The sequence below is a fragment of the Heloderma suspectum genome, chromosome 3 (assembly GCF_057233095.1).
Source record: "Heloderma suspectum isolate Gila_16-S chromosome 3, 16-S_ref, whole genome shotgun sequence".
Taxonomy (NCBI): domain Eukaryota; kingdom Metazoa; phylum Chordata; class Lepidosauria; order Squamata; family Helodermatidae; genus Heloderma; species Heloderma suspectum.
Genome location: NC_139460.1, coordinates 272,597,727 through 272,623,819, shown reverse-complemented (window position 1 = coordinate 272,623,819; position 26,093 = coordinate 272,597,727). Strand labels below are relative to the sequence as shown.

General features: G+C 44.7%; 1 protein-coding gene across 1 annotated transcript in view; it reads left to right on the top strand.

Moving 5' to 3' along the window:
- The first annotated feature begins 209 nt into the window (after positions 1-209).
- CROCC2 (ciliary rootlet coiled-coil, rootletin family member 2) overlaps positions 210-26,093 on the top strand; it is a 148,074-nt gene continuing 122,190 nt past the window's right edge. Inside the window, exons 1-4 of the mRNA XM_084842016.1 lie at positions 210-465; positions 8,850-9,000; positions 13,505-13,650; positions 23,629-23,787. Coding sequence (XP_084698142.1) covers positions 412-465; positions 8,850-9,000; positions 13,505-13,650; positions 23,629-23,787 — 510 coding nt within the window. The 5' untranslated portion in view covers positions 210-411. The remainder of the gene's footprint in view (positions 466-8,849; positions 9,001-13,504; positions 13,651-23,628; positions 23,788-26,093) is intronic.

The window sequence follows — 26,093 nt, the reverse complement described above, 5'->3', positions numbered from 1 at the left end:
GGGTTTCCCAGGTCGCCTCCTCAGGAGACTCTGGCCGCCTTCTCCCCCGGGAAGAGGAATTCTCCCGCTTTCTCCTCAGCCCGGTGAAACAGTTCGGTTTGCCGCGTCTCTCGGCCTCCTTGGCAACCCCGGGCCGCGTTCTGTTTCTATGGCAACATTGGGCACTCGGCGTCCCCGTTGCCTCAGCAACCTCGGCGGGGCCCCACCACGCGCCTCTTCCATTCTAGACGGTAGCGGAGAAGGATCGACGGAGAGTCCCTGACCCTCCGGGCCGGAAATCGCTTTCCCCCGACAGCGTGTCCGGACCCAAAACATGCACCCTCTCCCCTTCCTCTGCCTGCAACGAGAGCAGCTGCTCGGCTAGCGCCGGGTCTCTCTCTCGCCGGCCCTGGCCCCGCCGGGTTCTGAGCGATGAGCGAGGGAGGCGAGGAGAAGCCGAGGCTGCGGCTGGAGGCTGCAATCCAGGTCAGTAAGGCGGCAGCTATCTAGCGCTTCCCGGCGGCTGAGTCCAGAGTAAGGCGAGTGCATGCGCTGCCTCCGCCCCCTGACATACACAGCTTGTGCAGAACACCAACCAGCAAAGGAAAGGGTTGCATTTCCTTCCCGGGGCCAAAGAGTTCAGGCGGACTCTTCGGAAGTGAAATGGACGAAGAAAACCAAACGCTTGGTTTTGCGCCTGCCTTTCCTGCAACTGATCTCGATAAGATATCGTTTCTGGACTGCTAACGGGATAAAGATCCTGACTTAAATTATTAATTGTATGGATTACAACTTCAGTGGTCTGTTGATACGGTGCGCAAATGCCAGTGTGATTGAGGCAGCAATCCTGAACACGCTTACCTGGGAGTAACTCCCTTTGACTTTTGTGGGACATACTTCCGTGTGGACATGCGTAGGATTGATCAGTTAGTGGTTTGTGTTGGGCTGGGAGTGGGGAGACCCGGGTTCAAATCCCCACCTAGCCACGAAGCTCATTGGGTGCCCTTGGTAGGTCATCCTATCTACTTCACAAGATTGTTACGAGGACAGTACCGGGGAAGGACCTTAGTTCAATGGTAGCACACATGCCCAGCTGGCAAACGGTTTCCCAGGTTCAATCCCTGGTGTCTCCAGGTAGACTCTTGTCTGAAACCCTGGAAAGCCGCTGCCAGTCTATGTAGACAATACTGAACTAGATGGACCAATGACTTGGTACAAGGCAGCATCCTATGTTCTAAATAGAATATTTATGAGGGAGCTTGTTGCAACTGGAGGAATAAAGTGATAGTGCTCGAAAAGTGTATCAAGTATTAAATTGGTATCAAGAGTTTAGAGAAAAAAATATTTTTAATATGTTTAATGCTGCATTTTAAAATAATCTTTTCCATGTTTCTAATGCTCAGGTATTTATCTCTTTTAAATGCTGCTTTTTGTTGCTGCTTTTAAAGCAATAATTGTAATGTGTTTTATTACTGGTTTCATCATTGGGTCTGTTGTTCTTGCTTTTGTTGTGTATGTCACCCTGAGAGCTTCAGCTATAGGGCAACTCATAAACTGAATGAATGAATGAATGAATGAAATCATGGGACCATACAGCATAAAGACAGTAGTTTTGCAACATTGTCATGACCCAGAGTCACCCAGTTTAGTAGAATGATCTTTTTCTCTTCCCCCATATATTTTGCAGTCTAAGGAGAGCTGTTATCTTTTGTGCACACATACCTTCTGTTGCGCATAGAGTACTTCTGTTGCAAGTAGAGAGATGAACTATAAAAATCCATGCTTGAAGCATTTCTATGCTAGCTTTTGCTCCATTGTTTTCTTATGTGGCCCAAAGTTGCTTTGTGACTTATGGACTTGTTGGCATTTTGAATTACACTAGAGGGCAGTAAGGTTTAAGAAATGAGAATAAAGAACAAAAGAGGATGCACACAGCTGCCCTTGGAAGTAACGAAACAGGAAAACAGACACCCTATGCATGCATATTCAGAAGTGCCACTTCCCAAATAAGTGTGCATCAGATTGTAGCCTTAAGGAGCAATCTCATGCATGTTTAGACAGAAAAAAAAGTCCCACAACTCCCAGCATTCCCCAGCCAACCATGCTGGCTGGGGGATGCTGGGAGTTGTAGGACTTTTTTATTTAAACAGGCAGAGGATTGCACCTTTATACTGCGATCCATACACACTCACTTGGAAGTAAGCCTCATTGAACTCAGTAGGACTTCTGAGCAAATACCTATAGGACTGGGCTGCACACATTTCAGAATTCCCTTTCACTGGTTTGAATTCCAATAGGGGACTAGAGGGCTAGCCTACCATAGAAACAACTATGTATTTTAAACACGCACACACGGGTAATATGGGGGCAGTATTTAGGCCAGATTGTACTTCATAATAGTCAATCGTGTGATAGTTAAGTTCTGAAAAGGTACAAATGTAAGGCCTGCCTCATTAACCTTGGCATAGTTAGTATCAGCATCTGAAACGTGTAGGACTCTTGACCAAATAATGGGAAGCCTTATCAGAGTCACAGCTGTCAATACAGCCATTTCTTTTCATGTCAGGCCTGTATTAGACAGTTGCTTAGGACTTATTTTTGCCTTATGGGTGAAATATACCAGTATCATTGACATCTGTAGCAAATACTTTCAGGTTTTTGTTCTGTATTGGAAGCTGTCTTTTGTAATCATGTATAAAAAGAGTTATGGAACACATACTACCCTGTGTTTCCCAGTGTCCAAGGGGTTATTTCCTCTAAGAAAGGTAGGGCACAATTCTATGCATGTTTAGAAAGAAAAAAGTCCCACAACTCCCAGCATTCCCCATGGCATTCTAAATATGCATAGAATTGCACCCTAGCAAGTCAAATTGGATTTCAGAGGTAAAGAAACCTTGAAAAGGAAAGCGAGGGTTTCTTATGTCAGAAGTCCCCTAATGAAGCCTTACTTGCATATTACATTATCTGCATTTTAGTTTTTTAAGGGCGCAATCCTATTCAGATAGGCAACCACCTATCCAATGCAGGGCAGGAGAAGCATGGACAGGATCATTCCCTCTGTGCTTCTCCTGCCCTGCATTTTCGGCTAGACAGCTGATTGCAGCTGTGTAGTCGCAGGAGGGCAGAGCAGGGGAGGAGGCTGCTGTACGACACATAGGATTTGTCATACAGGCATTTCCGCCTACCCTGGAACGCCCTCTGGGAACGCCCCTTTTCGGCCGCTCCATACTCCTCTTCCGAGCGCGGAGCACAGTGGGAGGAGGTTGGTTCCCAGAAAACCAGATATCCTATGGCCATCTAGCCACTGCATAGCAGCCATAGGAATGCTCCCTAAATCTTTTTATTCACATTTTTATAATATACAATAATAACATTTTAATACAAAGCAACAACACATGTTGGACATAGTCTAATATTAACAAGTTGCACATTTGCAATTTTGTAAAGTTGACTTGATGTGTAGTAATTGGATCGATGTTCTTTTCAGTTGATAATGCCCTTCTAAAAAACAATTTGATGTGCAGGAGGATGCCTTTCTTTGTGGCCTTTGTTTATACATGTTATATTGCCCATACTCTGGCAGCCACTTCCTGGCTTCATGCCTTTACATCTTCTGGCAGTTACCGTGTGATTCCTTCCTTTTGTGTACAGCAGGGGTGCAGAACCTCAGGCCTGGGGACCAAATCTGGCCCTCCTGTGGACCCAATCTGGTCCTCCAGGGTTCCCCAGATGACCATGCCTCCTTCCTCTGGCTCACCCCATTTTCCCCAGCCACTGATCATACGGTGGTTTCCTGGCTTTTGTGCAATTTTTTCCCCTCTTCTAAAAGGTTGAAGTACCTCTGATAAGGCTTAATTACTGGCAGGAAAAGCTTTAAGCTAAAATATGCTGGTTTTTTGCTCCCACCCCTTTTGCCTTGGCCTCACCACCACTGGAACACAGAGCCTGAGAGTTTGTCCAAAATGGGATTTGGCTGAAAGAGGTTCAGCACTGCTGGTGTAGAGAATCTCCTCATGAGTATGGATATCTCCTTCCTAGATATCCAGCCCAGGAAAACTTTCTAAACAATAGGGAATTAGCTATATGCCACAGCCAGACAGGGAGAGTAAGTTGACTTGAGGTAGGAACTAGGGTGAGAGATTGTGACTGGCTCAAGGCATCTGAGATAAAGGAGGAGCTGTCTTACACAGTGACATCTACAGTCCCATTCTCTTAACCTTCTCATTTTGTAATTTCCAGTAAGGAGGACACCTTCTTCCCAGTTACTTATCTAGCATGAAACAGAAACAGTTTTCGTCCTTGCTCTTTTACATGTATGGTCTTTTCACGCATGAGGTTTAAGTAGCCATTGAGACTTTCTTGTGCTATTTATGTTAATGTCTGATTGGTGTTGTGTAGAAGCAAAAGTGGATGAGGGCCATTTGGAATGCAAATGAGCATTCTGCCCAGTGTAGATTTTGCACTCACATTGCACTGGATTGAAGCAAGAGCCAGTTAGACTCCACGTCCAAAAATGTACTTCATATCATGGACGTCTTTCATTCCTTACAGCTGGCTTTTCTACATCATTGCTGTTTTTTTGGCATTGCTTGAGATGAAATGGAATTGATATTGAAAAAATGATCTGACTTGTCCTTAGCCTTGCTGCCCAAGAGAGGTGGAATGTCAGCTTACTACAGGTCTTGTCATCCACTAAGGGGATCATTTTGTACTTGTGTCACACTGGTTGGTGGATAATGCTTTCCTACCCCTTTTTGTGTACTGGCAGGGTCGGCTAACCTGCAAATACTTCACCAGTGGTTGCTCTTTCCACAGCTGTGCTGACATCACCAGCTGCAGAGGGAGTAGTTATCTCCATGGGTCCTATTTGGAGTCTCCATGCTACAGCTGCAACTCATTACCCAGCCAAAGTGTTTTAATCAATGCCTTTGCTGCTAGGTGGCCTGAATGTTACAGTTATGTGACTGTAACTTTTTCTTTTCTTTTTTTTTGCAAGTCTTGCAGTTTTCATAGTCACATGTGGCATCTGTTGTTTTAAAAGGCAAAAAGACTAAAATGGTTTAGAGGCGAATGGCTAAGTTGTTAAAGAAACACGATCACCTTGCAAAACCATGTTCCTCTTGGAAGCCTAAAACTGACGTACCACTAGCGGAAGAAATCGCTGTGCTAGTGGAGCTCTGCTGTCTTTTCCCATTGTGCAAGTGGTTGTGTAAGCACTAGCGGAACACTTTGTAAACCCAAGATCTGGAAGCAGTTGCACAAGAGGAACTTCAGTTGGGTTCTCCTCTTGCACATAGTTCGGGACTTGGTTTCTGCTAGCGCAGTGTCATTTGTGCTAGCAGGATGACACGGTTTTTACCGAATACTAGGTGTAACCTGAAACCTGCATAGTAGTTAGTAGAGTCTAATTGAAGGTATTAGTGATTTGGTTCTTCTTTCCCAGTTAGCCAATATTCTTCTGGCATTATTTTAAATATACCTGGGAGAATTTGGGTGCCATTTTTCAGGTTTCTCTGTGTGATTTCTCTTGGCATTTGTTTTGAGTGGATGCCATGTGCAGTCTGTGCAATTCTCTGTTTTTTCACTCAGTGTTGGTGGGGAGGGCAAGGAGATTAAATAGAGTGACCAGATACAAAAGATGATAGGGTGTCTATGCTTTGAACGTATGTGTAGAAGAGGGTATTTCAGCTGGTGTAGCTTGCTGTAGTTGCTGAAATCTCCTCTTCTACACAACTATTAAAGATGCAGGAGCCCTGACCTGTTTAACATTTAGCTATTTGAATTTTTTTTTTGAGGAATCTGTGATTGTAGACAAGTTTAATCTGTCTTTCAGTTTTAGACAGAGGTAGAATGTGTTTTTTCTTTATTGAATTGATTTCTAAAAGTGGTTGGTCTTCACATCAGGGGTGTGTCTATGGAATTTCTCCTGCTGGGGCCCAAGAAATTTTGCTGGGGCAGACTGCTTTTGGGAAAAATACACCCATGTGAGTACACACTTCTGGACACCTAATGTGGGTGGAGCCTATGGGATCAGGGCACAGCCTGGATGCCCTAAGGCTCCCATAGCCACTATATGGTGCCCACCCCATTCCACTTGCTACACAGCAGGGCTTTTTTTTTTTTTGTAAAGGAAAATGTTGGATTGGACAGTGGTATGTGATTGTAATTTCCACATGTAGCACACACCACTACAACACACCTGTGCATTTCCATTGTGTGTGTTATTGTTATAATTATTGCTATTTAATACATTTATATACTGCTTATAGTATTTTAAAAATATCTCTAAGTGGTTTACAAAGGGAATACATTAAAATAAAATATTTGTGAAAACATTAAAACCAAGTATTCACTGTACCATAACTAACAAACAGATTAACCAGGTATTTTCACATGCCTTGTTACTTAGTCACATTCCATGACTTTTATAGGCCTTCACAGAGTGGCAGAAAATCTTCAGAATTGGGTATTTGACAGCACTAATTTCAGTGTTATATTTCAGCTTCACATAAGGAGAATCGTGAGCTCCCACCAAAACTTTATTTGGAGTGAAAGATTTTAAAAAAAAGCAGGGATCCTTGGAAGTGGAGTACTATTTAGAGACAATTGGAAAAAAGATTTAAAATAAAGTTCAGACTGCACCAGGCTCTTGTGTTATTTTCAATCTCAGTGAGAGGGTGTGTAAAATCTAGATGGTGTAGACGATAGAGGGCAGTGTTGCTGCATTTTCCATGCATACAGTTTTAGCTCTGTCGGCTTGGCAATAACTGCTTTTTAGTTTATCATAATGCATGCCGTAGCTGTGTAATATGCCATTCTTGCTCCGTGAGCACAAGGGACCCCCAGGGATGAAACATCACAACCCCAGCAACAAAACACTGAGAAGTTAAGGTGAGTTAGGCACCTGTGTGAGTTTGGCAACTGTGCAAGGAGGTCACAGAACTAAAGATGTTTCTACCTAACATTATCAACTCAGAAATCAAATTTCACTGAATAATCAAACTTCATAACAATTTCATATGTATAAGCCCTATTGGTCCTTCGCATGCCCTGGTGTTAGACCTTCCCACAACTTTAAATGCATTGTGCATATTTGAATTGTATCCTTAAAATAACAGCAGCAGTGACTAAAAGCATACCATCCAACATTTGCCCATGAGGGGATTTGAATTCCTGAATTTTTATTTTTATTATTTAAAGACTGGTTTTGTCGTATTTTACTTTTTAACTGAAGGTGAGTGTACAAATAACCTTTCTATTTGTGTTGAATTTGTAACTTGTTCTGGTAGAAGCCAGTGAGCCATACTGTGATTACATCTTTGCTCTGACATCAGTCTCCCTTTTTCACTTCCTCTTCACAAAACCTCCTAACTATGTGGCAGCCATTCTTTGGGATACAGTGAGCTGTAGATTGACCTAATAAATTCCCTTTTCCAGTAGTATTAGACTCCCATGACTTTTAAATGATAGTACTTCAGAACAGTATTCTGGATTCTCTTATGCCATTGTAATGTAAAATTTTATTTGTGATGATAATTCCTGAAAATGCTTTTGATGAAATTTGCAAAAGAGGGCGAATTTACCATAGATATGTTTGTCTTCCATTAATTTGAATGGCAGTTTCTAGTTTCTAATGGTCTTGCATGAAAAGATTCTAATAGTATCTTATTTGCATCAAAATATTCCAAATATAGCTACAAGAAACCTCATATTCTGTGTGCAGAAATGTTTACTCATTTTGTTTGTAGCATAATGACACTTCATTGTGATTGGTCTTAGAACATGCTATCTGGTTCAGTCAACTTTTTTTTTAAACTACGTAAGACTTGAAACATTCCAATATTTATGACAACTATATCATGCGTTGGCATATGACAAATGGGAGAAATGGCCTGGATCCTATGCAGGGTTAAGTATGCCTAAGTCTATTCATTTCAGTTGGCTTAGGAACACCTAACTCTTCGTAAGATCAGGCTGACAATAAAGCACTTTTAATAAGAACATAAGAAGAGTGATGCTGGTTCAGACCAAGGGTCCATCTAGTCCAGCATTCTGTTCACACAGTGGCCAACCAGCTGTCCATGGGAAACCAACAAGCAGGGCATGAGAGCAACAGCACCCTCCCACTCATGTTCCCCAGCAACTGTGTACATAAGAATATTGCCTCTGATACTGGAGGTAGCATATAGCCATCAGGACTAGTAGCCAGTGATAGCCTTTTCCTCCATGAATTTGTCTAACCCCCTTTTAAAGCTATTCAGATTGGTGGCCATCACTACGTCTTGTGGTAGCGAATTCCATAGTTTGACTATTTGCTGTATGAAGAAGGACTTCCTTTTATCTGTCCTGAATCTCCCACTAGTCAGCTTCATGGGATGACCCTGGGTTCTAGTTTTATGAAAGATACTAGCGATATTTTAATTACATTATTTAATGCAGTTAAAGAGGCAGCAGAGTCCCACCGCTGACCCCACCCCCAAAGCCACACAACTCTCCGGCCCCACCTAACTGCCATATGTTGAGTCTGGATGTCTAAGAGGTAGGAGCCTATGCATGTAGAACTATGAGTGCTGGAACACTGGTCATGCAGGGTTCTACCTCCCGAGGAAGCCTCTTAAACATGTAGAGATCTTCGCGCATAAGCTTCCCCTTCTCAACTGTTGATGCTCAACGCATTGGCATTGGGGGAGGGCAGAGAACCATGTGACATTCAGAGGGGGAGTGGTGTGGCCCTGCTGCCCCTTTATTCAGTTAACATTGGAATGGGGCTTAACCATTGTATAGAAATAATTGTCGCTCTGGGTTCATCAGTGGCTAAATAAAACCCAACAAGCTTTCCGATCAGGGTTTGACTTTTGTCTGTATTTCAGAAACTAGAGGATACAGTGCTGCATCCCAAAGCAAGCAGAGATGACAAAGCGTTGACTGTGCGAGGTGAAGGAGAGAGAGCTGCACCCACAACAGTCCCAGCCAGGATTCGAGAGATTATCACACAGAGCTTGTCTCAACCGTCATCCCAAGGTACCGCCTTCGACTGGATGGAAGCATCCAGCATGTGCTAGCACATCCCTGGAGACACAGCAAGTGTACAGAAACAACTGTAGGAAGACGTGGGCGGGATGCTCTGAAGCCCCTGCAATCCCCACATGGCATGCAGGGTTGGCTTCATAATGTCTCTGAAGGCATCCTCCTTGGAAGAATTTGTCATAAATTCAGTTGTTATCACCATGTATGTGGTAGCAGCTTTTTCCTTCCAGCCTATATTTAGCAGCCTGTCTGACTACTTCAGGACAGTATCCAACAGTGTCATTCCACAAACTCAAATACTGCTAGTAGAGCTCCCCTGAATCTTTCTATTGAGGAAGCGGTTGCCCATTATGCTTGCGCGAGCGGCATGTGTAACAGGTTGCACAAACACACTTGCACAGATGTAACTTTAGCTGGATTTTTCTCTTGTGCATAATTCAGAACCTGGTTTCCGCTAGCACAATGTCATTTGCAGAATGACACAGTTGGATACTGCCCTCAAAATTCCATGGAAAATAGCAGCTTCTGTTCTTGGCCACTGAATCAGATGTTCTGCTGACCATGACGAGGGAGTCATCTCAGGTGGAAGAAAAAAGAGCAACCACAAGGAGAACAAGGGTCCTAGGTTCAAGGGAATCTTTCCTTTAAATCAGAGGTGGGTAAGTTGCAGCACTTGGGCCACGTGCAGCCCTCAGACTAATTTCAAAAGCCCTCTGCACGCGATTAATTCAGACCTCTGGCAAGAGCTATCTGCTTGCTGCTTGGGAAGGAAGAGAGAAAAGAGGGTGGCAGAAAGAGAAAAGGCATGGCCCACCCACTTTTGGCTCTGCCCACCCCTGAAATGCACCCCTAACAGATTACCCATAAGGAAATGTGGCCCTTGGCAGGAAAAAAAAAGATTGTCCACCTCTGCCAATAGTTGCTTTCTTCTACATTCCCAAAGGACAATATGGGTTTCTCTCATTTTAAAAATCATAGCTGATGAGAGTTCCTGAGCTTTTTATCTGCAGCCCCTATGCCAAGTGCTGGCCAAGTAGACAATGAAAGAGATGCTAGAGTCCAGGGTGTCAGAAGACAAGAGAGTGTTATTTGTCCTCATTCTATATATAATGATCAGAAAGATTAAGCAACCTGCCAAGCAACGTTCAACATGTCTGGGTCAGAGCTGGAAAATGAGCCCAGGCTTCTCAGTTCTCACATGGAAGATCATCATTCTCTCTATAATGGCTGGGCAGGGCTATCATGAAGCCTGTGATTAAGAGGCCCTCTCCAAGTTGCTCTCCATGCAAATTTTTTTCCATGGATGCACTTTTGGCCAGACATCATTTGATCCAGGATTCTGTCTTGGAACCTAATGCTAGAAAACAGTCCTGGAACATCTGTAATGAGATAATAATTTGTATGCATAGGTATCTCTTGCTAGAGAACTATCTCCTGCCCCTCTATTAATACCCTTTCTAAACACTGCTACTTTCATTTTGTAGGATGGATCAACAAAGAAGGGGTCCTGTCCCTTATAAACAGCAACAATATTGCTCTGCTTTGCCAGACTAAAATACTAAATTTTAATGGAAAATCCTTTAACAAAAATAAAAAACTTCTTTCAAAAAGGAATTCTATTAAAGGGCTCCACTCTGTAATCCCTGCATAGGCAATTTGCTCTTCAATTTATGGCCTGGTGTCTTTTATCTCCTACTCTTTATCCTTTCAAAAGGAGATACTGTAGTTCTTCATATGCCACTAGTAATAGAAATCACCTGCATCCTCTTTCTCTGTAAATCCAAATCCCTGGTGATTATCTGTGGTAATACAACACAGAGATAGAAGTATTATAGGTGTCATGCCCGCGCTGGATGACTCCTCCTCAGAGGTAGAGCTGGGGGTCCCAGAAACCAATGGTACCCAGATCAGTCACTGTCACCAGACCAGGAGGAACTTGGGCCCTTGGGAAAGATGGCTGCAGGTCCATCCTCATCAGGGATAGGGGACTTTGCCTCTGAGGCAAAGGCTGAGCAACTCCCTGGCCCCAAGGAGCATCGTCACCTCAAGTGACAAGCCAGTAGGGCTCCGGTGAGAAGGAATGCTCCCTCGCAAAGGAAGACTCCTTGGGAGAAAGCAACTCCTTGTGAGTAGGGCTCTGACTAGGAGCTCTAATTTAGTGCAATGTCAAGGTCCTAAGCCCTCCCACTGGGTAGTGAGGCAACAGAGACTCGCTGTGCAACCCACAAAGTCTTTATTCAGGTTAAACACATCTTCAGACCTGTAGTGTCTGTGAAAGCTGAGCTGTCTTCTAAGCCTAATGAGCTAAACAAAGCAAGGCAGTTGCCTGTCTAATAAATGAATGGTTTCCTGCCGTACCCGACAGGCTTTTATAGGGCTCCTTCTTCAGGGAGGGTCTTATTGACCCAACCTGATGTACAGCCAAGCCAGCGGATCACCTCTGACTTCCCCTCAGCTCTGCCCACATAACCCTGCGGCAGACTTTGGGATCTGTCAATTCAGGTGCTCCCTCCCCTTCCAGCAAAGGCTGAGTTCCCACCTACTAGGGGGAAGGGGAAAATGGTCTCTGAATCTGGGCCTCCTGTTCAGTACGTCATGGGAAGATTCATCCCTGACTCCTGGAGAGTCTTGGGGAATTTCTTCCCCCACACTCTGTCTCAACTGGGCTTCTTCTAGCTCTGCCTCTGAATCTGACTCAGAATCTGAAACCAAACCAGGGAGCCTGGGTTCCATCCTGACATGAAGCTGGGCTCTGGGTGGGGCTCAACAGACTCTGGTGTTAAAAACCTTCAGTGTCTGCCTAGCCAGTGCTGTAACAAACTGTCCTGCATTGGCTGCAGTAGACTCTGAGTGAAGGGGCTAGCCAAGAAGCAAAGTAATGAAGCAGGCAAAGGTTCTAGCACACAGGTTTTAGTTCAATGGGTTCAGGCTAAGGCAGGAGTGGTCAAGATAGCAGGCAAAGGTCAAAACACAGTTAGGCAGTCAGATACATTACATAGTCCAGAAGCAGAGTCAAGAAGGAGTCCAAGGGTCAGTAGTGCAGAGGGTCAATCACAAGGCAAGGTCCAGAAAACAAGGTACAAGGCACAGGAGCTGATAGAACAGTGTTGTTCCAGCTCTTCCTCTGAGGAGGATTCCTCCAGTGGGGGCATGATATCAGGTCACAGAAAGGTTTTCACTCTTCATTTGCATCCCAGTCACTTCTCTAGCCCTATACACAGACATCCTGCATGTTATCCCATCAGCCATCACTAGGGAAGCCAGTATTTCACAGAAAAGAATGGACTATGTCTCTTTCTTGTTGCACAGAAATTTGGAATGGACGCACCTGTTTTGCTTCCTATAATGTTCACATTTTTTCAGGCACAAGTTCATTCCATCCCATTTCCGCATCAGTTTACAAATATTTTTTAAAAGTTGGCATGAAACTTTGTATGTATTTTTGTAGACATTTTCTGTAATGTATTTTTGCAGGCAAATTTTGCTAATATATGGCTTTTGTATGCAGTTTTCCCTAATATAGGCACTGTTGCACACATTTTTTGCTCAGAGAACTGCATCCCAAAATTCAGAGAAGTGTGAAAACTGAATTGCTTTCCGGTTCACATATTAGTTTGGGAAATGCGAATTAGGTTGGTTCACATGAAATTGCGAATCAAAGAAATCTCTTCCCCAGCCCTAGTAGAAATATATGGAAATAAATAAGAACATTCACCTATCCTATAAGTCAAGGATATTGAACCTCTTTCAGTCTGAGGGCTGAATTCCATTTTAGCGAAGCTTTTGGAGGTGGCATTCCAGTGGGCTGGGGGTTGAAAGCAAATGGGGCAGGGACAAAAATACCAAAAGTACCAGCATATTTTAGCCTAAAGCTCTTACTGCCTGTAACTAAGCCTTAGGAGAGGCAGTTCAACCTTTTAGAATGGGGAAAACTGCACAAAAGCTGGGAAACTACCAAATAATCAACAGCTGGGGGAAAGGGGGTGTGGCCAGGGGAAGGGGGCATGGCGAGGGAAGGGGTGTGGCTATCTGGGGAACCCAGGAGGGCTAGATTAGGACCCCAGGAGGGCTAAATTTGTCCCATGGGCCTGAGGTTTAACACACCTTCTATAAGTCAATCCCTTCTTAGTGTCAGGCTCCATAATGTGTTTTTCACATATTTTGTGTTACGTGACCCAATTTTTCTTGAAACTTGGAGGCTAATTGAAGGAGAGAGTGCCACTGCTCATTTTCAAGGGGCCTCTCCTTCATGACTGAGTTGCCTCACCCTAGATCAGGAGGCAGGGGTCCTGAGTCAGGTACTTGCTTGCAAACAGTTCTGAGCACCAATACACCCATTTTGACAAATGAAGTGCTGGTGTTCTGAGTCCTATTCGATGCTAAGTCAAGTTACTGTGCTAGGCCAATATATTTAGGGTGAGCATCCTGAGTCGGTTCCACACCTTTAGTTAAGCATGCCTGTTTCACAGCTAACCTCTCCCTGTATTGCTGCTTCCAGGTCTCTCAGAAACAACCCCTTCAGTCAATATGCAGGAAGAAAACCGCCTGTTGCAGGAGGAGCTCTCACGCCTTGAGGACCTGTTGGCGCTCACCCGGGCAGAGAAGGATGAGCTGGCTAGCAAATACCATGTTGTTAGCGAGAGGGTAAGATCAGAGTTAGAAAGCCATCTAAAGAACCTAATTTTTCTATAGAACAATCCTAGGCAATGATTTCTCTTCCAAAAACATGAATGTGGTGGAGAGCTCCATGTCAAAACGATTACCCACCATTCTTTGTTGCAGCTGGTGTAGATGGACAGCTAAGGACATCATGATTGGCAACGCACAGGGAGTAAGGCTGGAGGTCTTACTAGAGAATTAACATGAACCAGTGGAGGCCGGTGGCTCCGACATGAGTGGGGTGTTGAATCTACTGCGGGTTTCAGTCAGAACCAGTCAGAACTCTAAATGAGCTATCCATGGTGCTTGGATAGCTCCTTTAGAGTTCTGGCTGGTTCTGAGTGAAACCTGGAGACATGAACCTTACATTGTCATAATGAATCCTGATGGTGCATGCTTTGTTCCAGTTCCCCAGGTCCTGCACAGCCCCTGTGCCTTGAACATGACACGGCAATATACATCTTATGGGCATTTGTACCATTGTATTTAATTTGTTCTTCTTCCACAAGGACTTGTAGAGTAGTCTAGGGATTATTTTTCTCAGTGGAGTCCTGGCTGCCCTTGAACACTGTAAGCATCTTCTGAGTCTTAGCAAGAGCAATTTAAAGGAGAAGAGGCCCTCAGGGCTGTGTTTCCACCAGTGATTTACTCCAACCTGCCTGTGCCATGGGGTCTCTGTGGTTCCATGATGTTGTGGCTATTCAGCCCCAGCGTCGCATTTTGTCGCTGAAAAACTGCTTCTGAGACTGCTTATAGTCTGGCTTTTCCTGGTTACGGTGGCTCCATTACTGACCTGTTTCCACAATCGCACCGGGTTTGCTGTCTTAGCCCTACCCATGGGGCGTTTAGCCTGGCCTTTGTGGGTGTGTCACTCTGACCTCAGTGACCCAACCCTTTCCCTCCTTGTTTTCCAGAAGTTTCATTGCCATTTTGGAGCAGGATGCCGAGGGACCAACTTTTAAAACATCATTGAAAATAAGCACTAGAACACAGCCCATAACCCCAGTCAAGGGGTGTTTTCTCCCATTGTGCTAAATGGGGCTTGCCCTCTCAGTGACCACAGAAATGACAGTGAAGCCCCTCAATTGACACAGCACATGTCAAAGCCCTCGGTTCTTGAAATGCGATTAAGCATAACCTCGAGGCTTTGGTCCATTGCCTTCGGACGTAACGCCTTCACAGCTTCCAAATAGAGATCCTGTGCGTTAAAATGGGGGCTGGTTTCGGTCTCTTTCCCACAACTAACCCATTAGTGTCTCCTCAGAAGTAACTCTCATTGCTGTGGATGAGGCTGAGATTCCCTCCCAATTGAAATGGTACACATTAAAGCTCAATTGCTTAAATGCGTTTAAGCAACCAAGCAAGGCTCCAATGAATTGCCTTAGAACGAAAGTAATTAGCAGCTTCATTATAGCTATCCTGCGGGTTATAATGGGGGCTGGTTTCCGTCTTTGTGTTTACTACTCTCTTTCCCACAACAAACCCATTAGTGTCTCCTCAGAAGTAACTCCCATTGTGCTGAATGAGGCTTGCCTTTGAATGCCTACATCAGAATTTACTGAGATTCCCCCTCAACTGGAATGGCACACTTAAGCCCAATTCCTTAAATGCGATTAAGTGAGATCTCGAGGCTTCCATCCATTGCCTTAGGATGTAACTCCTTCACAGCTTCCAAATAGAGATCCTGTGCATTAAAATGGAGGCTGGTTTTGCTCTCTTTCCCACAACAAACCCATTATTGTCTTGTCAGAAGTAACTCCCATTGTGGTCCGTGAGGTCCTCTGGGTTAAAATGAGGGCTAGTTTCCCTCACTGTGTTCCCCCCCCCTCTTTCCCAGCACAAGCATATGTGTGTCTACTCAGAAGTAACTCCCGTTGTGCTCAATGAGGCTTGCTCCTGAAATGCAGGTGCATCTAGACTTTCAGGGGAAAGGAGAAAGGGGGGTAGAAGGGGAAAGCCTTTTAAAAAATCCCATACTCCTCCATTAGCTTCTCCTTCTGTTGTCCTGGAAACACAGCTGAGGAGGTGGGAACACTGAAGTTGTGTGAAGGAGAGGGGGAGATGATCCTGGTGGGAGCAGTCAGGCAGAGATGAAAAGATGCACAAATAAGCACCCGTTTTAGGGGCAAGAAAGAAAGTTTAAAGGGGTGTGGGATGCTCCAGACACAGTGCTTTGATTTTTCGCTGCTTCATTAATGCACAATTGTGCTTTAAATCCCCGTTTCAGGAGCAACAAGGAAGGTTTAAAGGGGGGATGCTCCAGACACAGCGCTTTGATTTTTTGCCCCTTTGTTAATGAGAATTGTGGTTTCAATCTCTGTTTTAGGGGCAATAAGGAAGGTTTAAAGTGGGGGAGATGCTCCAGACACAGTACTTTGATTTTTCGCTCCTTCTCTAAAGCAAACCAAAAGGGCTGGGAAGGCAAGAAGGAGACTGGCCAGAGCAGGAAATTTCAGCGGGGCAGAGGGGGCGAGGGAGGGGGGAATTGGAAACAGGAGGAGGTGGGAAAACAGACGGGGTAAGCAGACCCAACCCACTCCAAAAAGGCTCCACCCAGCCACCAAGAGAATAACGCGATTAGGGCTCCGTGGAAACAGTGCAGCCCGCCAGGGTACAACGATGATAGACAGGGTCCTTTTGGGACACGGAAACACACAAGAGAGAAAATGCACTTGGGGAAACAGCGCAACAAAGTTGGAAAAGAAGTGAAGGCGATAGTGTGGAAACGCACCCCAGGAGTTGGGGTCTGAATCTCAAAAGTCAAGCTGTTTGTAGGACTGTCGTAGCATTCACCATTCTCTTCCAAAATGGTTGCCAGTCTAGTCGTGTTCTGAAGTCATTGAGGGCTGCTTCATGCATTACCGTTTAAATAAAAAGCATCTATGTATAGGAAAGAGTATGAAAAATGTGCATAGATAGTGACTTGTGGGGAAAAGACAGAGGCAAAGAAAAAAGGTAAAAAGCGTAAAAGTGCATCTAATATTGCAGATCGGGTCTAAACAAGAATGTACCGTACTGTACTCTGCCAAACAACTAGGCTTCATAGTGTTTTTGGAGTATGTAAGCTTACACAGGCAGAATGGATATTTTTCTTAGGTACCAACTTAAAGATGAGCCTCTAACTAAAGGGTCAGGCTTCTTTTCAATGGTCTTGAATCATCCTTCCCCAACCATGTGCCCTTCAGATGTGTTGGCTGGGGATGACAGGATTTGTAGTCCAATACATCTGGAGGGCACCGGGTTGGGATGACTGGTCTGGATCTTATGATGGCTGGAACCCCCGCCCCCTATTTTCTAACATGTTGTCCTCCCCTTTTGTAGGGTAGAGACTGTTGATGCAGGTGGGATCCCGAATTCAAGTGAGCATAAGTGGTTCCTGGCTCAGATTTATCCTCCAGCTAAAAGCTGAATTCTTTAATGAGTTTTGCTACAAATGATTGAGCACCTAAATAATAAATGATGGAGAGGGAGATTAATTTCAACACCTATTTAAAGGGAATAATTTATGTAATTTATATCAGCCTTCCCCAACCAGGTGCCCTCCGGATGTGTTGGACTGCAACTCCCACCGTTCCCAGCCAGCATGGCCAAGGACTGGTGGAGGCACGGTGGTCAGACCATGTGACATTTATAGTGCACTAGCTGCACTTTTTGCCCGTGTGTTTCTGAGCCCAGTTTAAAGTGCTGGTTTTAACCTTTAAAGCCTTAAATGGATTGGGATCTTCGCTCACTCCAGCCTGCCCGCAATTTCAGTTCAGCTGCTGAAACCCTGCTCGCAGCCCTTCCAGTGAGGACAAGCAGCTGGTGAGCATTAGGGAGCGGGCTGTCTTGCCTGTGGCGCCACAGTTATGGAACACATGGCCAACTAGAGTGCATCAGGCTCCGCCATTACAGGCCTTTAGAAGAGCTCTTAGGATTCACTTGTTTCCTCTAGCCTTTTCTTAAGAAAAAAATGTACAGGTGCTGAACCCCTACTTCTTGTTTACATATTGACTGGAGTTTTGAATTTTACAAAATGCAAACAGCATTTTAGGTTTTAGTTGTTGATTTTTTTTACTAAAGGTTTACTTTGTTTGTAAATTTATTTTTTATCACTGTGATTGTCTTTATATCAATTTTTGGAAGCTGCCTTGATTGTCATTTTTTCCTTAAAGGCAGTATACAAATACCTTAAATTAAAAAAAATATATATTTATTTTACTTAACCAGTCTTTCCTCATCATAGAATTCAAGCTGGCATTTGTAGAGTTCCTAGGCAGTCTCCCATCCAAGTAATGACCAAGCCCAGACATGCTTCACTTGAGCAAGGTGGCTGCATCTTGTGTCCTCACGCCATACCCTGGGACCTTTCTTGGAGTCAAAGGTGCCAGAGCCCTATGCAGTGTAACTTGACAATCATTGATGTGGTTCACACATTAACGCAAATTCATGGGTTGTTTAACCCATGAATTGGTGGGACTTGCCAGAGTGGGCAAGCATGCTGCCTCCGTTTTGCATCCGCTTTCATCAACAACTGAGGAACACCCCATTCCTGGGTTGTTTCATGCAACATCTGAAGTCTGGGTTGTTGAGGGACAAATAATACAGATTTTTAAGCCAACAACAAACCATGGGTTCAAACTCTGGGTTTGCACGTCGCGTCAAACAATCCTGACGCTCCCGCAAGGCCCCAACTAACTATGGGTATTAACCCATAGTTGTCATGTACAAACTGAGCCTATATCTGTAGTGGCTCCTAGGCAGATTCTGAGTGGGCATAGTATACAGCAGATCTCCCTGTCCAAGCATGGAGACAGACCTCCAACCTCAGAGGAGGAGATCTTTGGATTCCCCCCCACAAGCCTCTCCTGGCTGCCATGAAAACAGACTTCAGAATGCTGACCTCAGGAAGGGAGGAAATGTGTGTGCTGAGGATAGGCCAGTGTGTGGGGATGGGAGAGGCCATGGATCCGACAGCCTGTCAGCCCCTGTCCCTGGCAAAGAGAGTGAGTTAGATGGTTCAGAAAATGCTCATACTAGAGATGGAGAGGCAAAAAAAGCATCTGTCGCTCCTCCTGCCTTGTCAGGTAGGGCTTTGGGTGGACAGAGGACTCTTGAGATTGGCACCCTACATCAATTGGGCTGGATGCCCATAGGATTGCTCTCAAAGAAACTCTTTCTTGTCTTCAGGATTATTATTTTTAAAAATTATTTGCATTCATGAAGACAATGAGTGCAGCGTACAGTCATGGCAACAGCCATTTGTAGGTTGCATAAGTAACCCTCAAAAGGTGACCATTTTGTTTCAATCCTCTACTGGGCCTGTGGTTTCCCTGTTCCTGTGAATAAATATGGCCTTAAGAGATGCATATTAGCCACTGCCAGTCTTCAATTTTGCCTTGGGAGATTGCATTTGGGTACTGGTAGCGTGTTTCCCATGCTAGATCCAGGAAAGCACGTTGTTTCTAACAGCAAATTATTCTAACATTTCGGACACGACTGAACAACAACAATGAGGGTCAGTGTGACATCACTGCAAGAAGAAGGGTAATACTTTTCGTTTTAAAGAAGTGTTTCTTGGGGAGGGGGGGGAGTCTCAGAAATAGAACGGCAGAGCAGCTGGCTTTTAAATCCAACCAGCCATCTAGCATTCTGCAGCAGCAACGAGCCTTTGAGGGGAAACTGCCAGGAATCACATTCTGGTGTGTAAATGTAGGGAGATTATGGTGTGCAAACATAGCCCATTGACATCTCCTCAGGCGTGTGAGAGCGGACAGGATGTGGGTCCCATTTTCACATGCTGCTCCTTTCTGGAGCCTGCCATTGCAGCTGGCCGCGGTGCTTCATGGTGGACTCCCCGGGAGGGAGGGATGCTTGGTTTGCTGCCTGGAGATTGTGGCGGGGGCACATTCTTGGCCAGACACAGGTTCTCATCCAGAAGAGCATAAATAATTATAAGTCCAAACAATCCCTCACTCCGGTTCCTCATGACAGGCATGAAGACCCAGGCCTGACTCAGCATCAGGCCCTCCCCAAAGCTCTTCCAGCAGCAGACTGGGACTGCTGCCCTGTGCCCAGCTGCTGAACGTTGCTGAATAGGAGTAATGGAATGAATGCTATTGGGAAGGCAGAAACAGGCTGCATGAATGGGTGAGGTCTTGATTCATGCAGGGTTTGAATCCCATTTCCTTTTTCTGTTGTAGGTGCGGGATGCTAGATAGAGCAGGCGTATCTTTATCCTGTTGTATTTGTATTTTTGCATCTAGGAACCATAGATCAGAGCAGGGGTGTTGAACCTCTTTCAGGCCAAATTACATTTAGGGAGGCTCTCAGGGGCTACATTCCAGTGGTGGGCAAGGCTGAAGGCAGAAGGGACAGGGGCCAAATACCAAAAATTCCAGGGTATTTTAGCATTAAAGCTCTACTGACAGTAACTAAGCCTTAGGACAGGCATTGCAACCTTTTGGAATGGGGGGAAAAAACTGCACAAAACCCAGGAAACCACAGAATGATTGGTGGTTGGGGGAGAGGGGTGGGGCCAGGGGGAGGATGCGTAGCATCTGGGGAACCCCTGGAGAGTTGGACTGGGATCCCGAGAGGGCCACATTTGACCTCACAGCCTGAAATTGTGCAGCTCAGGTTAAGAGAAAACTTAGATTGAAAGGAAGGTAGTACAAAATTTATTTTTTCTTTTAAGTGCTAGGCCTGAATCCTGCCTTTCATCTTCCTTGGAAACCTTGCTCCTTAACCCTAGGTGTGTGAAAACAAGCTTTGCTTATTCAGCGGCAAGGGAAAGGTACTCTGCACATGCTCAGAGGCACACCTTTTTATTATTGAAGTGGTGAACCCTGGCACTAAATGAAGCCCTGCTTGTGAGGTGAAGGTTGTGTATATTTGCTTGTTTATTTAAAGAATTATACTCTGCTTTTCTATCCCCAATGGGACCCTCAAGGCAGCTAATGACCATAAACGTAAAACATAAACACCAATGAAAAGGACATTAGAAGCCCAAAAACAAGAACTAAATCTAGCTGAAATATTAAATCATGAAAGTTACATATAGAGGCCAAACTATATTAGATTACCTCAAATTGTACCTTCTAAACAGTACTGTGTTAATCTGTCACCTAAAGGCAGAAAAGGAGGAAGTCAGCTAAGTCTCCTGGGACAAAGGGTTCCACAGCACCATCACCCAGCCTCAGACGGTGGTGGGACATAGACCAGGGTCTCGGTCTCCAATGACAACCAAAGTGAATTAATATGGTGGAATTATTTGGTACGCAGGGGGAGGTGCTAGATTTGAGCCCTGATACGTGTCTTTTTCCCAATTTTCCTGATGGTTCTGTGTGTTACTAAATCATAAATGGTATTTGAGCTGGTGTGTTTTCTTATCTATTCATCTAAGCATTTTTACTGTGGTCTTCAGGTGAAAAAAGGCTGCCAGAGCAGCTTACAAAGATCAATTATTTATTTATTTGATTGATTGATTGATTGATTGATTGATTGCATTTGCGCCCCACCTTTCTACCAAAAATGACTCAAGGGGGCTTACAATCACTGATAAAAATAACAATAAGCAAATACATTAAAACACAATTTAAAACAATTAAAACACAACAACAACAAAAGATGAAAAGCAGCATCCAGCTCAGCAGACCCACTTACATACCAAAGGACCACCTGAATAAAGCAGGCTTTGCCTGCTGGCAGAACAGCAACAAGGGAGCAAACCTAGCTTCCCTCGGCAGGGAGTTCCACAGCCAGAGAGCAGCCAGAGAGAAGGCCCTCTTTCGCATTGCCACCAAACGTGCCTCTGAAGGTGGCAGTCTCAAAAGAAGGGCCTCTCTCAAAGATCTTAAGAACTGGGCAAGCTCGTATGGGAGAAGGCAGTGTTTCAGGTAGCCCAGTCCCAAGCCATATAGAGCTTCATAGGTCATAACCAGCACTTTGAATTCTGCCCAGAAACAGACCAGTAGCCAGTGAAGCTGTTGTAACAAGGGAGTCGCATGTTCTCTGTAACCATCCCCGGCCCACAGGCTGGCTGCACCATTCTGGACCAGCTGAAGTTTCTGGACAGTTTTTGATGGCAGCTTGACATAGAGCACATTACAATAGTCCAAATGGGATGTAACTAAGGCATGTGTGACTGTGGCCAGATCAGATGTCTCTAGGAATGGGGGCAGTTGGTGCACTAGCCTCAGCTGCACAAATGCACTCCTGGCCACTGCTGAAACCTGGGTATCCAGGTTCAAGGCCGAGTCCAGAAGTACACACAGACTATGAGTCTGAGTCTTCAGGGGGAGTATAACCCCATCCAGTGCAGATTGAATCCCTATTCCCTGATATGCCTTTTGACTAACCAGGAGCACCTCTGTCTTGTCTGGCGTAAGCTTCAATTTGTTTACCCTCATTCAGTCAATTACCAACATCAGACACCAATTTAGAACTAGAACAACTTCCTTGGATTTAGATGGAGAGGAGAGAGAAGAGTTGGGTGTCATCAACATATTGGTGGCATTGAACCGCAAAACTCCAGACAATCTCCCACAGCAGTTTCATGTATATGTTAAATAGCATGAGGGATAGAATGGAACCCTGAGGTATGCCACAGGCCAACTCCCATGGTGTCGAACTGGTTTCCCCCAGCACTACCTTCTGAGATCATGGCTCCAAGAAGTACTGGAGCCACTGTATAACAGAGCTTCCCAGTCCCATCTCAGATAGATGCCTCAGAAGAATACCACAGTTAATGGTATCAAAAGCTGTGGAGAAGGGACACACTCCCACTGTCCAGTTCCTGGTGTAGATTGTCCACCAAGGCGACCACAGCAGTCTCTGCCCCATAACCAGGCCTGAAGCCAGATTGAAATGGATCTAGATAATCCATATCATCCAGAAATCCTTGGAGCTAAGAAGCCACTGCACGCTCCAGCACCTTGTCCAAGGATGGAACATTAGAATCAGTCAGTCAGTTTACAATCAGACTTACATGATACAAAATGAAAAGGGACTGTGAGGGAGAAGGAAAAAGGCAAATTCAGGTGCTAGATGACATGTACCCAACGCCCCAGAGTAGGTGGACCTGCTGCCTTTTTGAGGTGGGGGGTGGCAGTCCAGCTTATATTTTAAAACATAAAAAACAAGCTACTACAATCATTAAATTAGACAAAATTAAATAATAAAATCAGCAACAGGAAAAATTAATAGACAAACTAAAGGCACAACAGATCTAAAATTAAGAATGTAAATGCCTAGTTAAATAAAAAGGTCTTCCCCTGGTGCTAGAAGGAACAGAACATAGATGCCAGGTGAGCCTTTCTAGGGAGGGCATTCTGCAGCCATGCTCCCATCACCACAAAGTCCCTCTCTCTTATATATCATTTGGTGGAAGCACCCTGACATATAGTATCTGTGGCGCTATGTAACTTATATGCAAATCAGTCTCTGCATGTTTACTCAGAAGTCAGTCCCAATGTGTCCAAAGAGGCTAACTCGCTATTAAGTGGGTTTAGGATTGAAGAGCTTTTCACTTGTCCATAACTCTCCTTCTCCAGTTCAACCTTTCTCTGTCTAAAATTTGAAACATTATTCATTTTGAAACTGCACATTTCAGGGGCATTACAAATCTGAAAGGAAGAGAGAGAGAAAAGAATGCAAACTCAGTTATGCAAAATATGCATATTTGTATGAATCCTGTTACATTTACCAAATGTAGTATGCCTGTAGATTTTGAGCCTTTGAGATTCTGATTATGCATTTCGGAGAAACGTTTCTCTTGCCCAAATGTCGGAAGCCCCCGGAAGCCGTGTTGTATACTTTGTAGCACAGCAGAGCTGTAGTTCGTTTTCCAAAGGAGCTATTTTCACTCACAGACAGGGTTGTGTCCTGTAAGACATTTAAGGAGCCAGCCCTTGATTTCTTGCCATTCTGCTCCTGACTCCTGCTTTGCCATTTGGATCAGGGAAGGTCCCTTTGCTTTTGTAGCTGGAGCAAGTGGTGCGAGGAGAGGAAGAAGGAAGCACAGTGTTCCTGCAGATGAGGCAGCAGTTCAAGGAGGACGAGAAGGCATACAAGCGCAAGCTGCAAGCCTTCCAGGATGGGCAGCAGCGCCAGGTTCAGCTAGTGCAGAAGATGCAGAACAAGGTGGGTGGCATAACAAACCGTGGCCAGGTTTCTTGACTGGGGAGATGTCTGGGTCTCCTGAATGGATTCCATAAGGAAGCTGTTTCCAACCTGGTACCCTCCAGGTGGGTTGGACTACAATTCCCACAATCCCCCAGCCAGCAAGTCTGGCTGGAGGATTGTGAGAATTGTAGTCCAACCCACCTGGAGGGCACCAGGTTGGGGGAGGCTACCATAAGGACTGAATTGTGGGGCTTTGCGTGGAAGCTCTCTGTTAATTCTATTAGTCCTATCTTGGGGATTCAGGAATCACAGACTTTTCATGTCCCTGGCTTTATTCTATGTCAGTGTTTGTTAGTTTAGGGACCAATACACATTTGACAAATTAATTAAACATTTCTAATCAATATATCAATTGACCGTGTGTGTCTAGTTATTATTCATTCATTCATTCATTACATTTCTATACCGCCCACTAGCCGAAGCGCTCTCAGTGGTTTATAAAGATAAAAAACCTTTAAAATACATTATACATAGTATAAAAATATACAAACATATAAACAGACAGCAAATACACAGACACACATATATCTAAAGAATTTTAAACAATCAATGATATGAAAAATCCAGGCCCTGATAAAAACCTCATCATATGCTGCCAAATGCCTGAGAGAAGAGGGAGGTCTTAACCTGGTGCCAAGAAGATAACAATGTTGGCACCAGGTGGGCCTCATCCCTTGGGGGGCCACCACTGAGAAGGCCCTCTCTCTTGTTGCTGCTTTCCGAGCCTCCCTTGGAGGAGGCACCTGGAGGAGGGCCTGAGATGATGAACATAATGTACAGGTAGATTTGTTCTTGGGGGGGGGGGTGCTCCATCAGGTATTGCAGTCCCAAGCCATGTAAGACTTGATAGGTCAAAACCAGCACCTTGAATCGGGCTCTGAAACATACAGGCAGCCAGTGCATTATTTTCTTTCCAGCTCGGATTGCTATATGTATGTGGTACACAGGCTATCTGAATTATTCATCATGAGCACAATCTACAATTTTCCAGGCCACCACAAACCCTTCTTAACATGGAAGTGCCTAGAAACAGTTATGGCCTGGATATGGGCAGACAAATTGAAGCTTAATCCAGTATTCTTGGTAGTAGGACTCCTGAATTGACAATGGACATTCAGCCTATTTTGGATGCAATTAAACTCCCCTAGAAGAATCGAGAATCAGGTTTTCAGTTTGGAAGTGTTCCTAGGCCCAGCTTTGCATCTGGATGTTTAGGTGGCAGCTGTGGCCTAGAGTGACCTTGAGTTGTTTAGGCTGGTGTGCCTGTTGCGCCCATTTCTGGGAAATGCCAGATACTTGCCTACATCAAAGGTGGATTCCTGTACTGTGCTTTCTGCGAGCCTACTTTGTTGAGTGCCTGGAAATGTCATAGCTGACTAGATACAGTTATTTGGAGCATGTGTTTCTGCTGCTGTACCATCTTCCAGTTCATTTTTAGGCTCAATTCAAAGTGCTGCTTATTATCTTTAAAGCCCTAACTGGCATAGGATCAGGATACCTGAAGTACTGCCTTCTTCCACATAATCCTGCTCACTCTCTGAGGTCATCTGGGGAGGCCCTGTTGCATGTCCTGCCAAGATCTGACGCCGGGTTGGTGGAAATGCATAACGGAGCCTTCTCTATCCTATCTGGAGCCTTCTCCAGATCTAAGCTTTGGAATTTCCTGCGCTGGGAGATCTACTTGGTCCCCTCCCTGATGAAAAATTGAAAACCATTTTTGTCCTAGAAGGCATTTAGCCAGCAACATGCATAACACCATTTGCTGATTTGTTTATTTTTTGTCTAATCCATGCTGCTATTTGGTATCTATTATTAGTTGTCTTTTATGGGGCGGGCGGGTTAGCTTGTACTTTTTATTTATTTGTGTGTTTTTTAAAATTGATTTTGTTGTATGTTGCCTTGAGTGCCTCTTACTGAGGCAGAAAGCAAGTAAAACAAAATAATGTAAATATTGCTGCGGTGTTCAAAATGAGTTCTGCTCATGATGTAATATTTAGATGAATAATTTGTCATGTGAACAATACAATCCAGGCTGGAAAAGAGCCTGCGCACTGGTCATAAGGATGGCCTTTAAGATGTACGTGGTAGTTGTTATGAGGAGGCAACACACAGCATATTTTTGATTAGACAGTAAGTTAAAACACGTCAGAAAATTGTGTGTCTTTTGAGGGGAGAACTGGAAGAAGGAGGCACCACCAATTGGCAGATTGCAACAACCCCCCCTTAAACCTACATAAGCTTTCCAGTTGTGTTTGGAGGAAGCG